This window comes from Papio anubis, chromosome 2 (genome assembly GCF_008728515.1).
Source record: "Papio anubis isolate 15944 chromosome 2, Panubis1.0, whole genome shotgun sequence".
Lineage (NCBI taxonomy): Eukaryota > Metazoa > Chordata > Mammalia > Primates > Cercopithecidae > Papio > Papio anubis.
This window is the reverse complement of record NC_044977.1, coordinates 145492418-145517153: the sequence shown is the minus strand read 5'-3', so window position 1 is coordinate 145517153 and position 24736 is coordinate 145492418. Positions and strand designations below refer to the sequence as shown.

Here is a 24736-nt window from a genome sequence, read left to right as displayed (position 1 = left end):
TGTTGTTTTATCTACCTTTAGTCTTTGATGATGGTGACGTACAGATGGGTTTTGGTGTGGATGTCTTTTCTGTTTGTTAGTTTTCCTTCTAACAGCCAGGACCCTCAGCTACAGGTCTGTTGGGAGTTTGCTTGAGGTCCACTCTAGACCCTGTTTGCCTGGGTATCACCAGAGGAGGCTGCAGAACAGCAAATATTGCAGAACGCAAATGTTGCTGCCTGATTCTTCCTCTGGAAGCTTCATCTCAGAGGGGACCCCACCCATATGATGTGTCAATTGGAGCCTACTGGGAGATGCCTCCCAGTTAGGCTACTCAGGGTTCAGGGACCCACTTGAGGAGGCAGTCTGTCCATTCTCAGATCTCAAACTCTGTGCTGGGAGAATGACTACTCTCTTCAAAGCTGTCAGACAGGGGCATTTAAGCCTGCAAAAGTTTCTGCTGCCTTTTGTTCAGCTATGCCCTGTCTCCAGAGGTGGAGTCTACAGAGGCAGGCAGGCCTCCTTGAGCTGCAGTGGGCTCCACCCAGTTTGAGCTTCTTGGCCGCTTTGTTTACCTACTCAAGCCTCAGCAATGGCAGATGCTGCTCCCCTAGCCTTGCTGCCACCTTGCAGTGTGATCTCAGACTGCTGTGCTAGCAGTGAGTGAGGCTCCATGGGCGTGGGACCCTCTGAGGCAGGTGTGGGATGTAATCTCCTGGTGTGCTGTTTGCTCAGTTGGAAATGCAGAAATCACCCATCTTCTGGGTTACTTACGCTGGGAGCTGTAGACTGAAGCTGTTCCTGTTTGGTCATCTTGGAACCTCCTCCTTAAAGGTGATTTTAAAGGAGGTAAGTGTGTATGGTCTAAAATGCCACCTGGATGGATTATCCAGTTTTTTTAATAACAAAAATAAATATGCAAAAATTATATCAATAAATTTTATTTTAGGAATTTGATTTTTGGCATCAAATAACCTAAGACCACTGATGAAATATGCTTTGTAAAGATACACATATTTTTTATTTCATTTACACCTGATTAATCTTGTAACTAACATATTCTGAGAATGATAGAATACAGGAGCCATGTGATAATAAATAACTTCAAAAATGATAACAATACCAAATTTTAGAATGAGTCTATCTTTTGGATAGACTCACATAGTCATGTCTGTCTTTATTTACTGAAAACCATAAAAAATTGTTAATTTATCATGTAATCATTATGAAAATCTTATTTATAGTACTAGGTTAGCTGATAGGAGAAGTTAAGTATAGTGTGCTTTCCTGAAGATTAAAAAATACTTCAGCCTGAGTGACAGAGTTAGACTCCATCTCAAAAAAAAAAAAAAAAAATTCACATTTACTTTTGCTTGAGAATATGCATATTAAATATTTAGCATGGTAAAAGAGACTGAAATTGTGTCAATTTTAAGTTGTTTTCTGAGTATACAGTATTTGCATATTAATTTTTACTATTAAATAAATTATAACTAGCTTTAAAATGTAAAACATAATGATACATTAAAACTCCTTTGATAAGCCTTTAATTTTTGCTTATAAAATGGAAACTCAGACTATAATTCAAGTTGTCTTTCAAAGGAGGTTTGTGTCTAAATTTAAAAATTCCTATATTCTTTTCCCCAAATATACAATGAATAATCTAATAAAATATATAAAACATTTATAACCCATTGATAAAATATATGTTAGAATTTGAAAAGTGAAATTATGTACTCAGAGCTACAAGCATCACAGCTTAACTCACACAGGTGTAAGTCATTTAAATAAAGAAAAGGAAAAACACTGAATTTTTCTTTTAGATAACCCTAATCAACATACAGACTTCAAATTTTCTGAGGAGACTTACATTAATCCACTCCTACACTCTGACATTCCAGTCATTACCTAGTTCTTTCAAAAAACATGTAGTCCTAGATAAAAACAAAAATACAGAAATGAGTTCTCAGAAACCAGAGATCAGATGCAGAAATGCTAAGGGATCTGATGAAACACAGTTAAGTGTCCATTAAATAAGAAAAATTAACTATAATAAGTAATGGGAGAAAAGTCTACAGGTATAAGATCTCTACCTTCAGCTATCTATTTTAATAGAAATTAAAACCTATAATCCTATGTATTTATTGACACCTGCATTAATTTAATTAATCCTATGTCAATTTCTGTAAGTGTCACTTTTATCCTCCTGAAATCTTTCTTATTTAATGTTTTGCAGTCCTTCTCTAGTAATATAACTCTTCTTGTAATTTGAATTCATTCCATGTACAACAAATTAAGAAAATAATTCCACTTACAACAGCATCAGAAAGTATTAAATACTAAGGAATACATTTTTTTTTTTTTTTTTTTTTGAGACGGAGTCTCGCTCTGTAGCCCAGGCTGGAGTGCAGTGGCCGGATCTCAGCTCACTACAAGCTCCGCCTCCCGGGTTCACGCCATTCTCCGGCCTCAGCCTCCCGAGTAGCTGGGACTACAGGCACCCACCACCTCGCCCGGCTATTTTTTGTATTTCTTAGTAGAGACGGGGTTTCACTGTGTTAGCCAGGATGGTCTCGATCTCCTGACCTCGTGATCCGCCCATCTCGGCCTCCCAAAGTGCTGGGATTACAGGCTTGAGGCACCGCGCCCGGCCGGTAAATACTAAGGAATACATTTAACCAAAAAGGCAAACATTTTATATACTGAAAAACTATAAGACAATCTGAAGAAGGCACAAATAAATAGAAAGATATTCTGTGTTTCTGGATTGGAATAATTAATATTGCCAAGATGTCCATACTACTGAAAGGGAACTACAGATTCAATGTCATCTGTCTCAAAATACCAATGAATTTTTCACAGATGTAGAAAAAAAAATCATAAAATTTGTATGGAATCACAAAAGACCCCAAATAGCCAAGCAGTCTTTAGCAAGAGAAACAAAACTGGAGGCATCACACTACCTGGTTTCAAAATACATTACAAAGATATAGTTATCAAAACAGCTTGATATTGGCATAGAAACAGACACACTGACCAATGAAACAGGAAAGGAAGCACAGAAATAAACCCAAACATTTATAATCAACTGATTTTTGACAAAGGTACCACCACCACACAATGACACAATGAGGAAAGGACAGTACCCTTAAATAATGGTGTTTTGAAGACTAAATATACATACAGAAGAATGGATTTCGACCCTTATTTCACACCATACACGAAAGTAAAATTAAAATGAATTAAAAACTTAAATGTAAAACCTGTACTGTAAAACAACTAGAAGAAAATATAGGTGGAAATCTCCATGAAATTGGTTTGAGAAATGATTTCCTGGATATGACCCAAAAAGCACAGACAGCAAAAACAAAAAGAGACAAAGGGAATTTCCTCAAATTAACAAGCTTCTGTGCAGCAAAGGAAGCAATAAACATAGGAAGGAGACAGCCAATGGATTGGGGGAAAATATATGCAAACCATATATCTGATAAGTGGCTATATCCAAAACGTATGTTGAACCATTTTTGCTTATCTGGGATAAATCCCACTCAATCATGGCAAATTATCTTTTTGATGTATTGTTGATTTTGACTTGCTAGTATGTTGTTAAGGATTTTTGGATCAATGTTCATCAGGGATATTAACCTGTAGTTTTCTTTTTTAAATATGTCTTTGGTTTTGGTATCAGCATAATACTGGCCTCATAGAATAAGTTTGCATGTATTCCTTCCCCCTCTATTTCTCAGTAGCTTGAGTAGGATTGGTATTCATTCTTTAAATGTTTGGTAAAATTCAGCACCGAAGCCATTGGGTCTTGGGTTTTTCTTTGCTGGGAGACTTCTTATTATGGCTTTGATCTTATTACTTACTGTCTGTTCAGGTTTTACATTTTTTCATGGTTCAATCTTGGTAGATAATATATGTCTAGAAATTTATCCATTTCTTTTAGATTTTCCAACTTATTGGCATACAGTTGTTGATAGTAGTCTTTAATGATTCTTTGCATTTCTGCAGTATCAATTAAAGTGTCTCCCTTTTCATCTCTGATGTTATTTATTTGGGTCTTCTCTCTGATTTCTTAGTTCCTCAGGCTAAAGCTTTGTTGATTTTATTTATCTTTCCAAAAAAACAATTTTTACTTTGTTGATCTTTTTGTATTTTTTTAAATTTCAATTTTATTTATTTATTTTTGCTCTGAACTTTATTATTTATTTTCTTCAACTAATTTTGAGTTTGATTTGCTCTTGCTTTTCTAACCCTTTAAGATTCATTGTTAGGTTATTTATTTGAACTTTTTTCTACTTTTTTGATATGGGAGCTTATTGCTATAAACATTCTTCTTGGTACTGCTTTTGCTGTATCCCACAGCGTTTGGTATGTTCTGTTTCCATTATCATTTGTTTCAATTAACTTGTTAATTTTCTTCTTGGTTTCTTCATTTACCCACTGGTAATTTAGGAGCATATTGTTTAATTTCCATATGTTTTTTGTTGTTGTTTAATTTCCACAAATTAATTTCCACAAGTTCGTCTTGTTATTGATTTCTAGTTTTATTCCATTGTGGTCAGAGGAGATATTTAATTTAATTTCATTTTTTAAAGAATCTTTAAGACTTTTTTTGTGGCCTAACATATAGTTTATCCTCAAGAATGAGCCATATGCTAAGGAGACAAATGTGTATTCTATAGGCATTGTATTAACTGTTCTGAAAATACCTTTTGGGTCCATTTGGTTTATAGTGCAGATTCGATTTGATGTTTTTTTTGTTGATTCTCTGTCTGGAAGATCTGTCCAGTGCCGAAAGTAGGGTGTTGAAGTCTCCAGCTATTATTGTATTGGGGTCTATTTCTCCCTTTACCTCTAATAATATTTGCTTTCTACATCTGAGTGCTCCAGTATTGGGTGCATATATATTTACAATTGTTACATCTTCTTGCAAAATTGACCCCTGTATCATTACATAATGCCTTTGTTGCCTCTTTTTACAGTTTTTCTCTTGAAATCTATATTGTCTAAGTATAACTAGTCCTGCTCTTCATTTTCATGGAATTTTTTTCCATCTTTTTAATTTTCAGTCTATGTGTGCCTTTAGAGGTGAAGTGTGTTTCTTGAGGGCAACAAGTGGTTGGGTCTTGTTTTTTTTTTTTTTTTCCCCCATTCAATCATTCCATGTCTTTTGATTGGAGAGTTTAGTCCATTTATATTCAATGCCATTATTGATAAGTAAGGACTTATTCCTGTCATTTTGTTATTTTGTTTTCTGGTTATTTTTGTGATATTCTCTTCCTTCTTTCCTTCCTTCTTGTCATCCTTTTAGAGAAAGGGATTTTCTCTGGTGGCCTGTTTTAATTTCTTGCTTTTGATTCTGTATGTATCTTTTCTATGTTTTTGATTTAAGATTACTCTGAGGCTGGCAGATAATATCTTACAACCCATTATTATAAACTCATGGAAACTTAACACTGATTGCATGAACAAACAAAGAGAAAAGTAATAAAAAAATCTACACTTTAATTTCATCGTCCCATTTTTAAATTTGTTGTTGTTTCTATTCATATGTTATTATACTGTCTATGTCTTAAAGAGTTGTTGCAATTTTTATTTTTAATAGGTTTATATTCTAGTCTTTCTACTTACCATATGAGTAGTTTGCACACTACAATCACAGTGTTATAATATTCTGTGTTTATCTGTGTACTTACTATTTATTACCAGTGAGTTTTGTACCTTCAGATGATTTCTTGTTACTCGTTAACATCTGCTTTCAGATTGAAGAACTCCTTTTAGCATTTATTGTAGGACAGGTCTGGTGTTAATGAAATTACTCAGCTTTTGTTTACCTGGAAAAGTCTGTATTTCTCCTTCATGTTTGAAAGACAATTTTGTTGGATATACTATTCTATGATAAACATTTCTTTCCTTCAGCACTTTAAATATGCCAAGCCACTCTCTTCTGACCTGAGAAGTCTGCTGCCACATGTATCGGATCTTGCTTTTATGTTATTTATTTATTTTTTTTCTCTTGCTGCTTTTAGGATCCTTTCTTTATCATTAACATTTGGGAGTTTGAATATAAAATGCCTTGAGGTAGTTTTCTTTGGGTTAAACATGCTTGGAGTTCTATAACCTTCTTGTATTTGAATATTTATATCTTTCTCTAGGTTTGAAAAGTTCTCTGTTATCCCCTTGAATACACCTTCTACTCTTGTCTCTTTCTCTACCTTCTCTTTACGACAAATAACTCTTAGATTTGCCCTTTTGAGACTATTTTCTGGATCTTGCAGGCAAACTTCATTGTTCTTTTATTTTTAATTTTTGTCTCCTCTGACTACGTATTTTCAAATATCCTGTCTTTGAGCCCACTCATTCTTTATTCTGCTCCGTCAGCTCTACTGTTTGGAGACTCTGGTGCATTCTTCAATACATCAATTGCATTATTCAACTCCAGAATTTCTGCTTGTTTCTTTTTAGCTATTTCAATCTATTTGTTAAAGTTATCTGATAGGATTCTGAATTCCTCCTCTGTGTTAACTTATATTTTGTTGAGTGTTCTCAAAACAACTATTTTGAATTCTCTGTCCATAAGTTCATATATCTCTGTCTCTCCATGATTGGTCCCTGGTGCCTTATTTAGTTCATTTGGTAAGGCCATGTTTTCCCAGATGGTCTTGATGTTTGTGGATGTTAATTCATGTTTGGGCATTGAAGAGTTAGGTGTTTACTGCAGTGTTTGCAGTCTGGGCTTGTTTGTACCTGTCCTTCTTGGGAAGGCTTTCCAGGTATTCAAAAGAACTTGGGTGTTTTGATCTAAGTTTTGGTTACTGCAGCCATATGTACTTTTGTGGATACCCCAAACCTAGTAATGCTGTGGCTCTTGGAGACTCATAGAGGTAATCCCTTGGCAGTCTTGGGTAAAATCCAGAAACACTCCCTGCGACACCAGCAGACTCTTGTTCTCTTCTCTGACTTTCCCCCAACAAGGAGCATCTCTGTGCTGAGCTGCCTAGATCTGAGGGAAGGGTAACACAAAAACCCCTGTGACCACCACCACTGGAACTGCACTGGGTCAAACTCAAAGCCAGCACAGCACCGGGTCTTGCCTAAGTCCTGCAATGACCGCTACCTGGCTACCACCTATGTTCACTCAAGTCCCAAGAGCTCTACTATTGGCAAGTGTCAAATCCAGTCAGGCTTGTATCCTTTCTTTCAGGGCATCAGGTTCCCTCCTGATCTCTGTAGGTCCAGAGATACTATACAGGAGCCTGAGTCTGGAGTCAGGAACCTTAGGAATCTACTTGGTGCTATATTCGGTGGCTGAGCTACAACCCAAGTTGCAGGGAAAAAAATCTTCACATGCTTTTCTTCCATTTCCTTAAGAAAAAGTGTCTTTCCCCTTGGCCACCACCACCCCAGGCCCATAATATATACTGTTTAGCTGCCATTGATGTTAAGTATTACCTAGCTACCACTGATGTTCACTCAAGGCCCAAGGGCTCTTCAGTCACCTTGTGGTGAATTATGCCAGTCCTGAATATCTCCCTTCATGGCAGCAGGCTCCCCTCTGGCCCAGCACAAGTCCATAAATGCCATCCAGGAGCCACGGCCTGGAATCATGGACACTAGAGCCCACTTGGTGTTCTCTCCCACCGTGGCCAAGCTGGTATACAAGCTGCAAGACAAAATCTTCTGTCCTCTTTCTTCTTCTTTCCTCAGGTAGGAGGGTTCGGGCATTGAAGAGTTAGGTGTTTATTGCAGTGTTTGCAGTCTGGGCTTGGTTGTACCTGTCCTTGGGAAGGCTTTCCAGGTAGTCAAAAGAACTTGGGTGTTTTGATCTGTTTTCGGTTACTGCAGCCATATGTACTTTCCCATATCTCCCCATATCTGCCACAGCTGGGAATGTGCTGGGCCACACCTGAAGTAAGCATGTCTTAGAGTCTCCCCTAATGCCCACAGCAAGTACTGCCTGGCTACCAACAGAACAGACATTAGGACCCAAGGGCTCTTTAGTCAGCAGGCAATAAATCCTAGCAGGACTGGGTCCTTCCCTTCAAGGCAGTGGGTTCTCTTCTGGCCTGCAGTGTGTTTAGAAACATTATCTGGGTGCTAGGGGTGGTATCCAAGTTGCAAGAAACAGACCTCTTTATTCTCTCCTCCTCTCTCCTCATGAAGAGGGAAGGAGTCTCTACTGGAACTGCAAGCTGTGCTGCCTGGAATTGGGGAAGGGGTGATACAAGCACTCCTTGTGCTGCCCTGGCTGGTGTCTCACTAGGTTATAGGCACCGTAAGTCCAGTGGCTCCATGCCCAGCACAGCACAGCACAGCACCGGGACTTGCCCTGGTATTGTGGTCCTTGTGGCTTAGAGTGTCTTTCAAGTTTATTTAGAAGCCCAGAGCACTTTAGCTCATGGTAGCAAGGTTTGTCAGAACTCAGGTTCTGAATGGTGGGATGAGCAATGCCCCTCTGGCTAAGGCTGGTTTATATGCTGTCTCCGTGAGTGCTATGCCACATGTTACTTTCTGCTATGACAGGGAAGCACAGAGTTCCAATGCAAAGTCCCACAATCACTGTGTTCTCCCTCCCCCAAACACAGGGATTCTGTCTCTCCACCAGATAGCCACTGCCAGGTATGTGGGAGGAGTGGTTTAGGCAATTCAAGACTCTCTTTCCTACCCTCCTCAGTGCCTTTTTTAAATGTGATCTTTAAACCAGGTACAATGATCAGTCAAATGACTGATTTTTAGTTCTTATGAAATTGCTTTCGGTTGTGTGGACAGTTGTTCAATTTGGAGTTCCTGCAATGGGGATAATTCTCAGAGCCTTCTATTCAGCCATCTTCATCAGCTTCCCCTGTTTAACTTTATCCCATTATTTTCATTGCCATTTACTTGTTGAAGGAGCTGGGTCCTTTTTGCTGTATGTTCTCTGTTAAGGTTTTCTGATTATATCACGAAATTAATGTTTAAGATATCTATCTGGCGTTTCAAACCTTGATTGAATATTGGAATCACCTGGGAGCTTTAAACAGCTTGAAGTCTTCATCCTAACTCCAGAGATTTTAGTTTAGTAAATTTGGATGGACATGAGGAGTTTGAAAGTTACCCAGGTGTTTCTACTGTGCAGCTAAAGTTGAGGACCTTTGCTCTGTTTCCATAAACCTCAACTTTGGCTGCATGTTCGTATCATCTGGGGCACTACACAAACTTCTGACTCTGAGCTTCTTGTTTAGTTGAAGTGGGGGATGGCCTGGTACGTGAGGGCTTTCAAAAAGTGTCTAGATAATTCTAATATAAATATACATTCAGAATCACTGCTTTACCCTATGTATTTCCTATAAACTGGTAGTTAGGTTTAGAGGCTTGATTGAATGTATACTCTTATTGCACTTTATAATCCCATGTTAGATGTTTTAATTTAATGAGTCAGGATGAAATTTCTGTGTTTCACTGAGTTTTATTCCACGTAAGACTAGCTTCAGATTTTTCTCCTAATAATATATTTGATTTTTTAATACCCTCCCCCAAACCAGAGCTTCTTCTTAGCATATAAAGTTATTCTCTTGCCATTTGAAAGTGTGTAGACTCTTCAGACATAAACTAACTGCCTATAAGTCCGGAGAATCAGAATCAAATAGAATTTCAGTGCTGGGATTAAATGAGAACATTTTATAAAAACTTTATACTCTAAATGGTTATCTTAAAATGTATAATTTATTAAATTATTTCAGAATGATTCTAGAGAAGACATCTGTAACCAAGATTAGCAGGAATAGACTTACAATGAGGAAACAGGCACCAATCATCACGGCTTTCATTTTAACATCAAGGTCTCTAGGGAATTGGATTCCAAAGTTGTCAGCATCTGTAAATGCCTCTCTTAAAAGCCCAGACCAGTGCTTAGAAATCCTGCCAACCACTATTTGTTCATCAAGAGATGTAATCTAAATTGTAAAAACAAACAAACAAAAAATCTTAAAAATTTATAGAAAACTTATAGCAAAAGTACTTTTAAAGTTGGAGTAACAGGAAGCATGTATAATTATGAGCATACAGTTAATATGTTACATTAGATGCATATAGACTCCTGTATATTTATAGATACATAAAAAAACTGTTCTATTTTATAGAAAACTTACATAAAAGTAGTTTTACTGAAATTTTTAACATTTTCTATTTTATATTAAGATAGACATTAACATATGTTTTATTTATTTGAATTGACCCCAAACAAAATTTAAGCAGAAAAGGATATAAATTTGAAGTATTTCTTTGATATAATTTCTAGAAGCCATCAGGAAGGAAATAAATGAAACTCCTATTAGACTTCTGCTTTTTAGAGATGCACAGAGCGTTTACACAGCTGAACGTTTAAATATGAAGAGAGGCCTCACTACCACCCACTGTCAGTAGGAAAACATAAAATGCTAAGAGCCTAGAAAAGAAGAATGACAGTTTGAGTGAAGAAGCAACCAATAAGTAACTTGATGGGATGCCTCAAGTCAAGGGTGTGGGCAAGACCAGATAACTAGTGGGGTGTGAAGACCAAAAAAAAAAAAAAAAAAAATAGGTAGAAAAGATCTCCAAAGTAAAACTTTTCTATTTTTGTGAAAAAAAAATAAAGTTTGTAAAAATTCTGCTGAGGAAACCTGGGGGTCATCATTAGAGTTGAAAAGAGTGTGCTCAGACAAAAACACCTCACCAGATGGGCAGGTAGTGGCTGAATATAGCTAACATTCACCAAACTACATGTAAGAGTTATGTCAACCCAAGTCAGGAATGTCATTTGCAAATTTGAACACAGGATCAGAAATATAAATAATGACCTACATATGCAGATCATTATAAAGTCTAGATAATTTTTATGAAAAAAAGTTATAAAGTCTAGATAATTTTAGCTAAATTCTGTATAACATTTTAAAAACAAAACAGAAAATAAGGTAAAATTACTTCAACCTCTGGAAATAATACATTGGTATTTATAATATCATAAGAACTATACATTAATTTTTTCTTCTTTGGTTTTGTTTTTGTGTTTTTTTTTTTTAATTTTTGGTTTTTATTTAATTTATTTTTTTAGACAAAGTCTCGCTCTTGTCCCCCAGGCTGGAGTGCAATGGCACTATCTACACTCACTGCACCCTCCGCCTCCCAGGTTTAAGCGATTCTCTTGCCTTCAGCCTCCCAAGTAGTTGGGATTACAGGTGCCTGCCACCATGCCCGGCTAATTTTTGTATTTTTAGTAGAGACAGGGTTTCACCATATTGGCCAGGCTGGTCTCGAACTCCTGACTTCAGGTGATCCGCCCGCCTCGGTCTCCCAAAGTGCTGGGATTACATAAGCCACCACACCTGGCCTACATTGAGTTTTTATCCCTGCTTCCTGACACAGAATTTCTAAAACTCTCTTAACTTTCTAAGTTACTAGGGGTAATAGGAGAGTCTTGCTTTAATATTTGGTCTTTGTCCCAAATTGCTGGCACACAGCTTCAAAATCCTTAGAATCTTCTAAACAATAAGTCTTTTGTATACTAAGATGACTAGTGGTTTTTGGTTGGGGTTCCTGACAGCTTCAGTATTAGGCTGGACACCAGAAAAACCAAGCAATGCTTAGAGGATTGAACCATTCAGTCCTGTCCCCAACATCCAGAGATAAGAGTAAGGCTGGAGTTCGTTATTTACCAACAGTCAATGGTTTAAATCAGTCATGCCTACATAATGCAACTTCCTAAGAACTCTAAACAACAGGTTCAGAGGCTTTCTGGATTGATGAACTCACGTGCCATGAAAGTGGCTTACCCCAGTTCCACAGGGACAGATCCCCCTTTGCTCAGGACTCTTCCAGAACTCATTCTATTAACCTCTTCATCTGGCTATCCATCTGTATCCTTTATAATAAATCAGCAAACATAAATAAAATGTGTTCCTACATTTTGTATATAATTTTAACAAATTGTCAAACCCATGGAGGAGGTTGTGAGAACCCTGATTTATAGCCAGTTGGTTAGATGTACAGGAGATCTTGCATTTGTGGTTGGAGTTTGAAATACGGAACAGTTTTGTGGGACTGAGACCTTAACCTGTGGTGTCTGCATTAACTCCAGGTGAGTGAGTGTCAGAATTGACCTGAGTTGTAGGGAACCCAGTAGATATCTGTAGAGAAAGAGAATTGGTTGACATGGGGAAAAAATATCCACACATTTGGTATCAGAAGTATGAGTAAAAAAAAGAATTGTAGTGTATTATATTAGCATGAAATTTATAAATCTGTAAATTTAATACTAATAATTGGTAAAGATAGTCTAAAAAAACTAAATATTTATTTGCAATGTAAATTATAAATGCAAAAATTACAAATAGGCCACTAGCACATAGAACCTAGGTAAACACCAAAATAATATATTAAAATAATGTGTAAAATACTAGAGGAGCTATATAATTCAAAACATATAATTTATGAAAGATTATTGAAAAGGTATTTTCAAATTACAAGCTCAAAATTGCTATAAAATTTACTATATGCATTATTTTCCTGCATTCTCAAATCATATGACTTTTAGTTACTCTTAGAATCTGGTGTCTGCAGACATAGAGAATTGAAGAGCTACTGAATGAAATCTAAATTTTTAGTATTAAGAATGTTTCACAATTTGTTAGTGATTTACTCATTTCTTAGGAATAAATTATATTCCTATTAGACTTTTATTAATATCATTCCTAGAAGGAGAAATAATCTTTCACTTGTCTGGATTTTTATGGGCATGAAAAGAGAACTATTATTATACATATCCCTACATAAGTTTCCTGTACATACATATTACACACTCACATACCCACACACCCATATACACCCACACACATATGCATATATCCAATGCATATTATCATACATTTTATATACACATATTATCATACATTTTATATACATATATATGTATCCCTTTATAAGAGCATTTTAAGTCTCTACAACACATGTGTTTTCTTAGAATTTCCCATCTCTGTCATCAGATTATGAAGTTGAAAAAGGGGAAGCATTCATTTTTATATAACTAAATTCTAATAGAGAAATTAAAAATCATATTATTAGAGAAGAAAGGATGCAACAGAATGAAACTGGAAAGTGCAAAATCTTAGAAAGATGTGGGGACACTGTCAGAGTTCCCACATTTTATCATAAGTGAGGTAGCCCTACTCAACTTTAGGATTTTTATTCCTCATTCTGTGGAATTGTGGGCCTAGTTGACCAAATTTTCTGATTTTCCAAGAGAATCAGGAAATCAAGATTAAGTTATAAAATCTTCTGATGGTTAAATATTTGCAGCTAAATGATTTGATTATAAGGCTAGGCTGTCTGTTGGAGAACTGCTGTAATGAAATTTCTGCAGGAATTTAATATAGAGACATATTGTGGTTTCCAATGACCTAATTTAATACAGGGTTAGAGAAGAGACCACAGAGAAGTATAATTGGGTAATACATATTACACTGACTTTCTCAAAACTATCTTTGCATGATTGGGCTTTCTGTAGGAACTCAAAGATGTCAGAACTTCTGGACAAGGCCTGGAGCACTGGCAGCCTACATTTCAGATTAAGGAAGGATCCATATGCTTTGGCAATCAGAATTAGATGACAAGGTTAAAGTTTTATTTATAATGGATAATATATAGTGTCACCACACAGAAACCAACATGTTTAAGTGTTAGATGATTTGCTTATTTTTATTTGACTACAGAGCTCTGCTTCTTTTTTCATCCATTTATCATTATCAATACTGACCTTTAGTCAGTAATAACCTCCACTCTGATCACAGTTAAATATATGGGAATATTATCTTGCTATTGAGACATCAGTACACAATACTAATTTAAGGCATTCATAACATTCTGCAAAATTATATTCTTCTTATATTAAACAAGCAAATTCTATAAACATTATGACATCTCTTACCTCAAAATCAACACCTGCAAAACAGCTGCACACAATACATGGACCACTAATTTTTAGTACATCCTCTCCTTTCTGATTTTTAATTGTAAACTTTGTTAGAAATGGGTGCCAGGTCTGAGTAACATAACCTACTGGTACACCAGGAGGAGCTTGGATTTCTATCTACAAAAGTAAAATATGTGTGAATGTAATAAATCATCATAATAAAAATATCTAATAATAGCTCTAATTTACTGAGCATTTCCTAAGTGCCAGACATTGTAAGTGAGGACTTCCTAGGACTTTTTTTAAAAAGATCAAACAATGTAACATATTTTAATGTGCTATTCAAATTATAGAGCATTTCCCATCAAATTCTCAGTTTTTCCTCAGATAGATATTCTTACAAATATATAATTATACCTAACCTAAATGGCATGGAAAACAGAGCAATTCATTACAAATAACTTCAATTATCCTCTCAAAATAAGTACAGTATTAGACTTTAGATAAGTCTATGCCTGTATCTCTATCTGTGTGATGTTCTCACAGCAATCTGTATGCAAGACTAAGTTACCCAGGCAGATATGGTGTTGGGCCAGTGGGATCCTGGAAAAGGCCAACTTTCCTAAAACATCTCTGAACCCCAGTGTCTTCCCTGAAATCGTATTCTCTAGGAGTAGGCTGCCATGCAATATGAAACAGAGGTATCTGGTCTTTACAGAGCTGAAGATACTCCCATTTAGGATATCCCTTTTGCAGATGACACAGATATATAGGTTTTTATTTTGAAAAGGAGAAATGAAAAACATAGGAGATAAGACTTTGTCCTAGGTTTGTCCCTTAGTAGGTTGGCCAAAATCATGAAATGAACACATCTGTTCTTTCCTTCATTCTTTTGTCCCCATGATCCTAGAATGCTATTTTAGGATATTTTCAATGGTGCAACTCTGCTGGTTTCGACCATGCCTCTTGTAGTCATCTCTAAAAAATGATTTGAAAAAGGTGCCCTATCTGACCTTCCCTTGAATATCAAGAACTCTCATATCTGAGCAGTTGCTCAACCCCATGAGGCAGACTGCTGCAGGACACGAGGCTAACTATTCCCTGTTGTTTACTTGCCTTCCTTCCCTTCTTATACAATTGATTCAGAAGCCCAAACATATAGCTCATGGAGCCATATTCCTTTAAATCTCATTTGATTACACAGATTCAATGAAAGGGTGGAAATCCTTGCTGAACTACTTTATGAAAAGCTCTAGTAATTGCTCACATACCTCCTGAAGACAGCAGGGACAACAACAACAGTTACATCTTAGTGGTCTTTCCAGAGTTATGACTTCTTGACCCACATTATCAGTAATCCTCAAGGTAAAAGGTCTAGACCGCCCACAGCAATTTCGGGTGCAGAAATTAGTATCTTCCGCTGCAAAATAAATCCTCTGCCCAAAGCTGTTCTTGATTTCATACACGTTACTACTTTCAAAACTGAATAGGACTAAAAATGAAAATAAAATCAGTTGCCTTTATGTTAAAATTATTGAACCTATCTTAAGACATTATAATATCTAGCTAGTTTTAGATGATGCTGCAAGTATCATAGAAAGAATAAAAAGGAATGGTATTTAGAGTTGATCAGGCAGAGGAAAAAGGCAAAGGGAAAGGAGGAAGCTAGGCTATTAATGCATGGAGAAATTGAGTCCTTCTGTGAGACATGGAAAAGAAAGCAAGTCATATTTTTCTAATCCCATAGACTCCTGTGAGAAGAGACACTTCACTGCTGAGGGTTGGGGCAATGCTGCAGGTAAGCACAGTGGTGCTAGGTGTATGGATAAAACGTCCATTTATTCGGTATAGTTATCATATATTATGGAGAGGAATATAGAATGATTGCAAAAAATATATTAAATCAATTGGTTTAAGATTTCGTTTTATAAGCCACACTTATGTCTTGTTTGTTTGCACTGTTTGATGAAAGGCAATAAGAGGGTTAATTCTCAAGGCACATGCATAAAAAGTGAGAGGCAAAAATGGAAGGCAAATTAGAACATCACATGGGGCTCAGGGTACCCTTATTTAGCTCTGCAGTAATTTGAAAGTAAGAGATGAATATTAAACAAATGGGGAAGGTGCTTGGCAATCAGGGCTTCAACTCAGAATATCTAGACCATGAGCATCCTAAGTGAACTCTGTACCTTAGATAGGCTAACCTCTTGGGGAAACAGAGGAACGCAAAATGCTGACGCTCACATGGTATCTTACCAAGGACTTCCATATTGAACCACACATTGGAAACCTCTCCTTGTTTAAAGCCATGAAGGAGCAATGAATTGTCCCACTATCCACAGAAGGACATCACACAGAATTGTTCCTCACAAGTCCTATTACCATAAACTTCCTTAAGAATCTATGGTGGGACTCAAACAGGTCCTGGACTGTGCCTATATAGGAACTGCACTTGACCTCAACATCTGCCATAGACAAAAGTTTGTGAAAAAATTTAAAATCGAATTAAAAAAAAAAATTCCTGTGTGAGCATCTGTTATCCAACTAATCATTTAATTACGTAACTTACTTGCAAAAATCTTAAGCTCGTTTATCTATAAAATGAGATCAATGGGGTTACACAATCTTGAAGTTTCCTTCAAGTTACTTGAAAAATGGAGACAAAACAAAAGACTGCAGCAATTATATTTTTAGAATCTATTAACTTTTCAGTCATGGTAAGGTATAAGTATTTGTCATAGTCTCAGGTGCTAAAAATAAACTGAGTAATCATCTTTTTATATGCCTTGATGTTAGCAAACAATATAGACTTTCAATTTGAGAAAAAAGAAAATTAAAAATGTATTTTTAAAAAATTAAAAACTAGTAAATGTGGAACTTTGTATTTTTCAATGAAGCACATATATTGTGCAAATATATATAAAGCTTATAAATCTAAAAATTGTAAACATAATGTATAATGTATACTGTCTGGCCTTTTGGATTTTATAATCTCTATTATATATTCCATAAAATAAAACATTTTAAATAATTCAGAATACAAACTATTACAGAACATAGCGCTCCTTTCCAGAGCAAACTTAATTTAGCAAAACTACAAAAAACCAAGAACATTATAAATATCTAATCACGTACTTTAAAAGCAGTTTAAATGTAATAGGTAACAATTGTATATGTTAATGAAATTCATTACTCTGCTTGTACAATTCAAGTTATAATTTCAACCAGTTAAAGAAACTGCAGCTATGCAAAAATGAATTTATTTAACAGATATTTTCTAAAAACCAGCAGTTTTTATAATACATAGAAGAAGTAACTTTATTATATCAGAGGGAAGACACTGTGGTTCATAACTCTACCTAGGCTCTCATTCCCCTAGCGGCCGCTCTGAAGCATGTAGAGGCTTACTGAATTTATTCTTGCACCTAGGAAGCACTGGACCTAAGAAAATATCTGGTGGCATCAGGAATATTCAGCAGGAGCAGGAGTGCTCTTCTAAGAAGACAAGCTGGAGGCCTGCTGGTCAGCATCCTCCAACACTGCAGTGCCCCTGCACCCTGGCTAGTAATCTACAGTGCATGGAACAAAGATTCTACTGGATTCATCTGAACTCCCAAGAGAAACTGTGGGCAGGAACAACAATTTTCCAAAACACTCCCATCCAAATTCAAAAAGTTTACTCACTTGGAAATGTACTAAGGTAACTAAAATATTGGATGTGGCTCTGTGCCATTCTCAAGGTGATCACAAATTGGAGAGAAAAGAGCTGAAGTGGTAGAAGTCAGGTAAAGTGATTGAATCCCTTAAAGTTATTTGGAGAGAGACAAGAGAGCAAAAGTAAGTCTTGGCTGTATTCCTTCTACATTAGAGTTTATAACATTAGGACAGATGCTTATCGTAATAGTGCAGTCATCCCACAGTATCCGTGGGAGATTGGTTCCAGGACCTCCTGTGAATAATAAAATCCTAGGCTGCTCAAGTCCCTGATATAAAATGGCGTGGTGTTTCTGTATAACTTACGAACCTCCTCCTGTATTATTTAAATCATCTCTAGATTACTTATAATACGCAAATACAAGGTAAACGCTATGTAAAGAGTTGTTATATTGTACTGCTTAGGAAATAGTGACAAGGAAAAAGAAGTCTGCATATGCTCAGTACAGATACAATTTCTAAAAATATAGTTTTGATCCATGGTTGATTGAATTCACACAGGTGGAACCCACGGATAGGAAGGGCCAACTGTATTTTAGCATTTCACTTCTAATGTTCAGAAATAGACTACTGATTTCATTATTGTTAAGACAGATATTTGTAAATAATCAGGTTTACCATCCCACATCCCTCGGAATGCTATATTTATAGTTTTTGATGTATCTTTATTTGCATAAACTTCTCTTTTTAGATATATAAGCAATACAACTAATACATACCTTCCAGAAGTTCAATTTGCTGATGAATTAGTATCATATCTATCTATTATAGTAAAAAGAAAATTAAGTTGTATGTTAAATATTTTATAGCGAACCAATTACTATTCATGTTTTTATTGTTTAATACTGCATATAATCAGTTATTGACATTTATCATTATCAACTCTTAATAAGTTTGTTACCTTTTATTGTAAAACTAAAGTTAACACATTCTTAATTAAAAATGCTGTATGTTTATTGAAAGCATTCACTACTAATACTGTAAACTTAGGTAAAATAAACTAATATAGTGGAATCCCTATAAAAGTTAGAAAACAATGTTCTTCCTAAATGAGGATTTAAAATATGAAGACTTTTTTATCGATTTAAATAAGTTTTTATTGTAAGTCTCAGTTACTCATTTTATGTCTACTTCATATAATCATTTTATAGTAAGTGACAATTTCTTCTATATATTTTTGAGACTCTCATTTAAAAAACTAGGGTATTTCTTAGAGAAATATGAACTACTAAACATTCTTATAATATTCACTGTGCAAGTACATTGTGGGAAATTAAGTTATAAAGAGTAAAAGGGAGATAATTCATTTACTGAAAACTCATTGACTATCACAGAAATATTTGTTTATAGATTGGAGATATAAAACTTTATATTCCTATTTTACCAATCCGTTCTCTAAGACAAAACCAATATTAAACCTCGGTTTGCTGAGGTAAGCTATCATGTAGTACAGCAAAATCCAGGACTTTTTTTTCCTTATTGGTGACATTTGTAAAATTGGATCTTCAAAAAAAAAAAAAGCATCATAAAAATGTAATTTTATTAATTGGAAGAAGAAGATGACTCAAATCCCACACAACAATATTAAATCATTTTTGGTACTACTTACTAAAACTCAACTCTAAACTTTAGATGTCTTTTAAATGTCACGAAAATTATTCAGTATTGGAATTAAAAAGCACAGAATCCAGAATCAGGGTACCAGCCCCTGATTGGTGATGAACAGGGCACCCCCAGTTCATTAGGTTTTTAATCCTGGGTAAGTTATGTAACTGCTCTGGACCTCAGTTTCCTCTTGTGTAGGGTGATGATGATTACAACGCCTACACATCATAGAGATTCTGGAAACAGTAAGTGAGGTAATACATGTATAATGCTTAAAAACAGAACCTAGAAAATAGTGCTTAATAAATTTTGACTTTGGACTATTATCACATTATATAAAAAATCTTAGAAAACAATCACCTGTGACATTCATATTTTGATTTAACAATGAATCGAACCCAAAAGAACCAGTAACTTGTTAACAGAATGTGTTGTTTACCATTTCTGACATTAATTAATTAATAAGCAGTAAATAAATAAATATCACTCAACCAAAATTACTATGGTTCAAAAACCAGAAGCACAGTTTTATTTTTTCTGAGTATTTTATGTATTTGAAATTACCTGACTTAAGTATTCCAATCCTGGTGGACAGTTTAATGGTGGTGGTGGTGCTGGCATCCATAGTGCCCCTGCAGGTCCACCTGGCTGATTTTGAACAGGAATGCCAGCTGCACCAGCAGGTGGGACTAGGTAGCTACGCTGACGTCCTGGGTAGAAGGCCTGGGAGCCCAGGTGGCCAGCCTGTTTCCCAATGTGTCCAGCCTGGTGCTTAGGGTAGACAATATGTCTGGGAGGTCCTGAAATAGGAGCAAGTAAAATAATTTGTCATCAATCCTTTTTAGAATAACCCTAATTATCTACAAACTGACCTCTCAGCTCAGAAGTCTTATATCTGTGAAGCTTGAGGTATGTTTTTATTTTCAGATATGTTTCAATGAAATATCTGTGGTTTCACATTCACTTCTATTTTGAGGGTGGTTCGCTGTGAATAGTGTCGGCCTAGAGCTTTATCCTTACTATTTAAAACTCAGATAGAAAATATGCTTTTATACCTGTGAAAGTGAAAGTAAATCCACCGATCTAAAGTGACCTATATGAAGATTCTGGCATGCCTTCATGGAAAAGAGAGATGAAATTTGAAAAAAAAAAAAAAAAAGCCAAAAATAATGGCTATGTTTCAGCATTCCCAGAGCCCAAAAGCACCCTGTGAAAAATTATAATTGTGGAATTATAACAAATGATACATCCTATATGTATAGAAGTCAATGGGGAGGGGGGTTGACCCATGAAGGGATATTTGTCAAGGTCTGGATCCATTTTTAGTTGTCGCAACTGGAGGAGAGACTGATATTATCATCTGGTTGGTGGAAGCCAGGGATGCTGCTAAACATCCTCAAATGCCCAGAACATCCCCGTGGAAACAAATAATTATCCATCCCAAAATACTACAGTGCTGAGAAACCCTAATACAGAGGTAAAATCATGTCATTCCTCCTAGCAGTTTTCAGATGCTTGTCTGGGCCAACGGGTTACCAGGAGTTTTAATCTACAGCGTATTTCTCTCCTGTTTCCCTTGATAATTTTCTTAAAATATCAATTATGACATTGCAGTTACAAAATTAAATTTCACAATTTGTCACTCTTAGATCTTTAGAACACACAATTTGATAAAATTCAACAAAAGTAAAAAAATCAACAGACTTTGAGAAAGAAAAGCAAAAGATTTAACAGACGAAAAATTCTAAAGTATTTAGCAGAATAGAGGAAAAAATGTAATAAGTATAATCTTTATATTACATGCAAATGTACATTGCAATGATGCTTCATAAGCTTATTTGTATAGTCCACAGTGTAGTGATTCCATAGGAATGGAAAATAATTTCAAGGGACTATGTTCCTCAATATTTTAAATGAATACTTAATGCCACATAAAATATAATACTTAGAATAGGCAATACATTTAAGTGGAACACTGGTGACAGGCTCATATACTAATAAAAATAAGGCTTAGCAAACAGATTTAGCCTAGTACTAATGCACTGTAACTATAGCTTTTATAATTTATTCCTCTTACAATTAATGAATATAGATGACGCATGATGTGATTGGCTGTGTTGCGGAATCAAGGGATACAGCTATCAAAAAGTCAATATGCTGTCAATGAGCTTACAGTCAACTTCTGGAGGAAATAAAATAATTTTTTTATTAAAAAACTTCATATTGGTATGATGGGGAAAACCTGGGAGAAAGGGCAGAGGAAGATGGATATAATTTATGTTGAAATCAAAAAGATGAGAAGGGGAAAGCTTTATGTGAAGACCTGCAGAGAAATGCTACAGGAGGAAGGAAAAGCAAATGTGAAAACCCTGACTTTGTAAGGAATTTAGCATGTTCATGAGAGAGGAGAGTCATAAGAAAGGAAGAGTATGCATGGCTGTCACCAAAGCAGTAGGAAGAAGTTCATCTAGGGAGACCCTTAGTAAGGAGTTTGGATTTTATCCCAGGTGTCATTGGTAATTACTGGAGGAATTTAAGCAGAAGAGTGAACCATGATCTCATATATATCTTGCAAAGTTTTTAGGATTGCCCAGTACTGGGATTTGCAAAGGAAAACATAGCTACAAATAATATCCTTTCATAAGCTAAAAAAAATATGACAAAGAACAAGTCAACAACACATTTAGTATTACAGGGAGGAAATTAAACACTTAGTAACTTACTTACTTTTATTGTTCATGGATTGAAATAGTTCTGAAAGAGACCTAATATTAATATGTTGTCTATACATTTGTAGGTCCAATATAACTGTTGGAACAAGATATTCTAAAACAATACAGTCACATTCACGTGATATTCCTCTTTATTCATTGAGTAGAGCCTTATCTGGCCATTTAAATCCTTTGGGCTTGACCTCATTCCCCTTGCTGTTTTCACAGTAGAATTTATTATTATTTTATATAGAGACAGGGTCTCATTATGTTGCGCAGGCTGGTCTCAAACTCCTGGACTCAAGTGATCCTCCTGTCTCGCCCTCCCAAAGTCTTGGGATTACAGGCATAAACCGCTGCATGTGGCCTCGGTAGGAATGTAGAAATTGTTGGTCAGCCCATGATGATGAACGCTTTCTTTCTTTTTTTTCTTTTTTTTTCTTTTTGAGATGGAGACTTGCTCTGTCACCAGCCTGGAGTGTACTGGCATGATCTCGGCTCACTGCAATCTCTGCCTCCTGGGTTCAAGCGATTCTCGTGCCTCAGCCTCCTGAGTAGCTGGGATTACAGGCACACGCCACCACACCCAGCTAATTTTTGTATTTTTTAGTAGAGACGGGGTTTCACCATGTTGGCCAGGCTGGTCTCGAACTTCTGACCTCGTTATCTGCCCACTGCGGCCTCCCAAAGTGCTAGGATTATAGTCGTGAGTCACTGCACTTGGCTGATGGTGAACACTTTCTAGAAGCCTTTAGGAAGAGAGTCTAATCAGGAAGAAATGCTGCGAGCTAAGACCCCAAAGGGTAATTGAGCTAAAACTTCAGTCTTCACGGCCTGCACAACCTAAATGAAGTGTGTGATTCATTTCCAAGCCTCTGGACTTGGGCTCCAGGAATGGTCCAGGTAAAGAGCAAGAAAGGTTAATTATCAGATCACACCACTGCAATTATCTCGTAAAATTTCAGGTCCTGTGGACCTGTCATGCCAATCCTGACCTGCAAATTTGAGAAGTTGCGACATTACTCTGTTCATTAAGAGATGTATTTTTTTTTTTTTTTTTTAAATCAGAGAACCCAGTCTCAGGAGTTGTCACAGCTATAGCTGCCACAGCCTCCGGAGTAGCTGGGACTACAGGCACCCGCCACCACGCCCGGCTAATGTTTTTGTCCGTGCTAGCCAGGATGGTCTTGATCTCCTGACCTCGTGATCTGCCTACATCGGCCTCCTAAAGTGCTGGGATTACAGGCATGAGCCACCGCTCCCTGCCTGTACTTGGTATTTCTATAGAAACATAAATGACAGCAAATATTCTACTCAGTAATTCTGCCTTCTCATGCCTTGACCCCATCCTAGTCTTTCCCACTACTATCCAGTCACTATTTTCTCCATCTACTGTAGATCCCAGTGCTTTTCATGACTGTTAATTACAATGAACACATCAGGCAAATCTCCATTACCCAACATTTTTATCTTTGACCCATATGCACTAATGCAAACTGCCCTCCCACTTCTCAGGCCCACTCTGGTGTTGGCTGCCCTTTCACCAACTCCTCCTACTGTGCAATCGTAAGTGGCAAATAAGTCAACTGATCCCACCACATCCTCAACTAAAATCTAGAGTTCTCAAGAAGAAACCATCTCCTTCCTTGCCATTTCAAAATTATTTTTTATGATTACCAACTTTAAGCACACATTTTCATAATATAGTGAAACTCTTAAGAATGCTCCAATTACAGTCACCTCTTAGTTACATCTAAGAAGTTCAGCAAAGGTTGAATAATTCCAAGTGGGTTTATTTGTCCCTGAAATAAATCAAAAGATGTATTTGTGTTACTGATTTAACTTCCTGGATTGTCTTAGAACAATAGGAATCCAGTTTGCGTTAACTGGTCAGAAATCAATGCTGTGGACCTCATCAAGTCAGAAGAGTAGAAATATTAAATCATATTTTTCTGCAATTAATCTATAAGGTGAACAATAAGCTAGTAAACATGTGTAACTAGGGTAGACTAACTAGGGTGGACCAGTAGCTTTCCTGGGTCTCCAGTTTACAGACTTCTAATGTGGTGGGACTTTTCGGCATACAAAATTTCATGAGCCAATTTTTTATAATACATCTCTTCGTGTGTGTATATATATATGTGTGTGTGTGTATATATGTGTGTGTGTGTATATATATATATATCTCCATCCTAGTTCTCTTTCTTTAGAGAATTCTGACTAATATGATGAGTCTATTCCAAGAAATGACATAACTCAGTTTAGGAAATGATTGGGCTGTGTCCTGAATAAATTAGCTAATTAATCTAACATGATAACATTAAATCATTGCTTCCAGCACTTTTACTAAAAGGTAAATTTCAGAAATAACTTCAGAGTAAAAGAAAATCATATTTTTATGCTGTACTAAAAGAAAATAAATGTTCGTGATAAAGTCATATTATATATTGTACCATTTGAATTATAGTTACTCCAAAACAAACACAGAACTTCAAGTTACAATCTGATTACTACACACTTCTTTCTAACTCTCTATTAAGTGATAAATTTGGAGTAAATTGAGGTAGCACATACTATATACACATTAGTACCTCTCTTTTAAAGTAATTCTATCAGAAATCATGTCTGCTCTGGACTATTTGATAATTATAAACCTCCGCATTCAGGGAGAGGGAGAAGCAGCACAGAGGATTTCCAGTTCTGACTTCACAATTTGTATTACAGTTGTTAAATATTAACAACTGTATAGGAAGACATCGATTTGGTTTGAGCTCCTGCACTAGGCTTCAACAGATCAAAT

General features: G+C 36.1%; 1 protein-coding gene across 3 annotated transcripts in view; it reads right to left on the bottom strand.

Annotated features, from left to right (window-relative positions):
- The window catches only part of LOC101008578 (phospholipid scramblase 2), a 48566-nt gene that overhangs the window by 4532 nt on the left and 19298 nt on the right, over nt 1-24736 (bottom strand). For 2 of the 3 annotated variants that reach the window (XM_017955804.3, XM_021934761.2), the window contains exons 2-6: nt 19790-20025; nt 18340-18382; nt 15178-15398; nt 13922-14083; nt 9756-9917 (exon numbers count right to left, since the gene is read on the bottom strand). In XM_017955804.3, coding sequence (XP_017811293.3) covers nt 9756-9917; nt 13922-14083; nt 15178-15398; nt 18340-18382; nt 19790-20025 — 824 coding nt within the window. Of the gene's footprint in view, nt 1-1849; nt 1914-9755; nt 9918-13921; nt 14084-15177; nt 15399-18339; nt 18383-19789; nt 20026-24736 lie in introns of all 3 variants that reach the window. The other variant, XM_003894985.5, reaches the window with a different exon arrangement.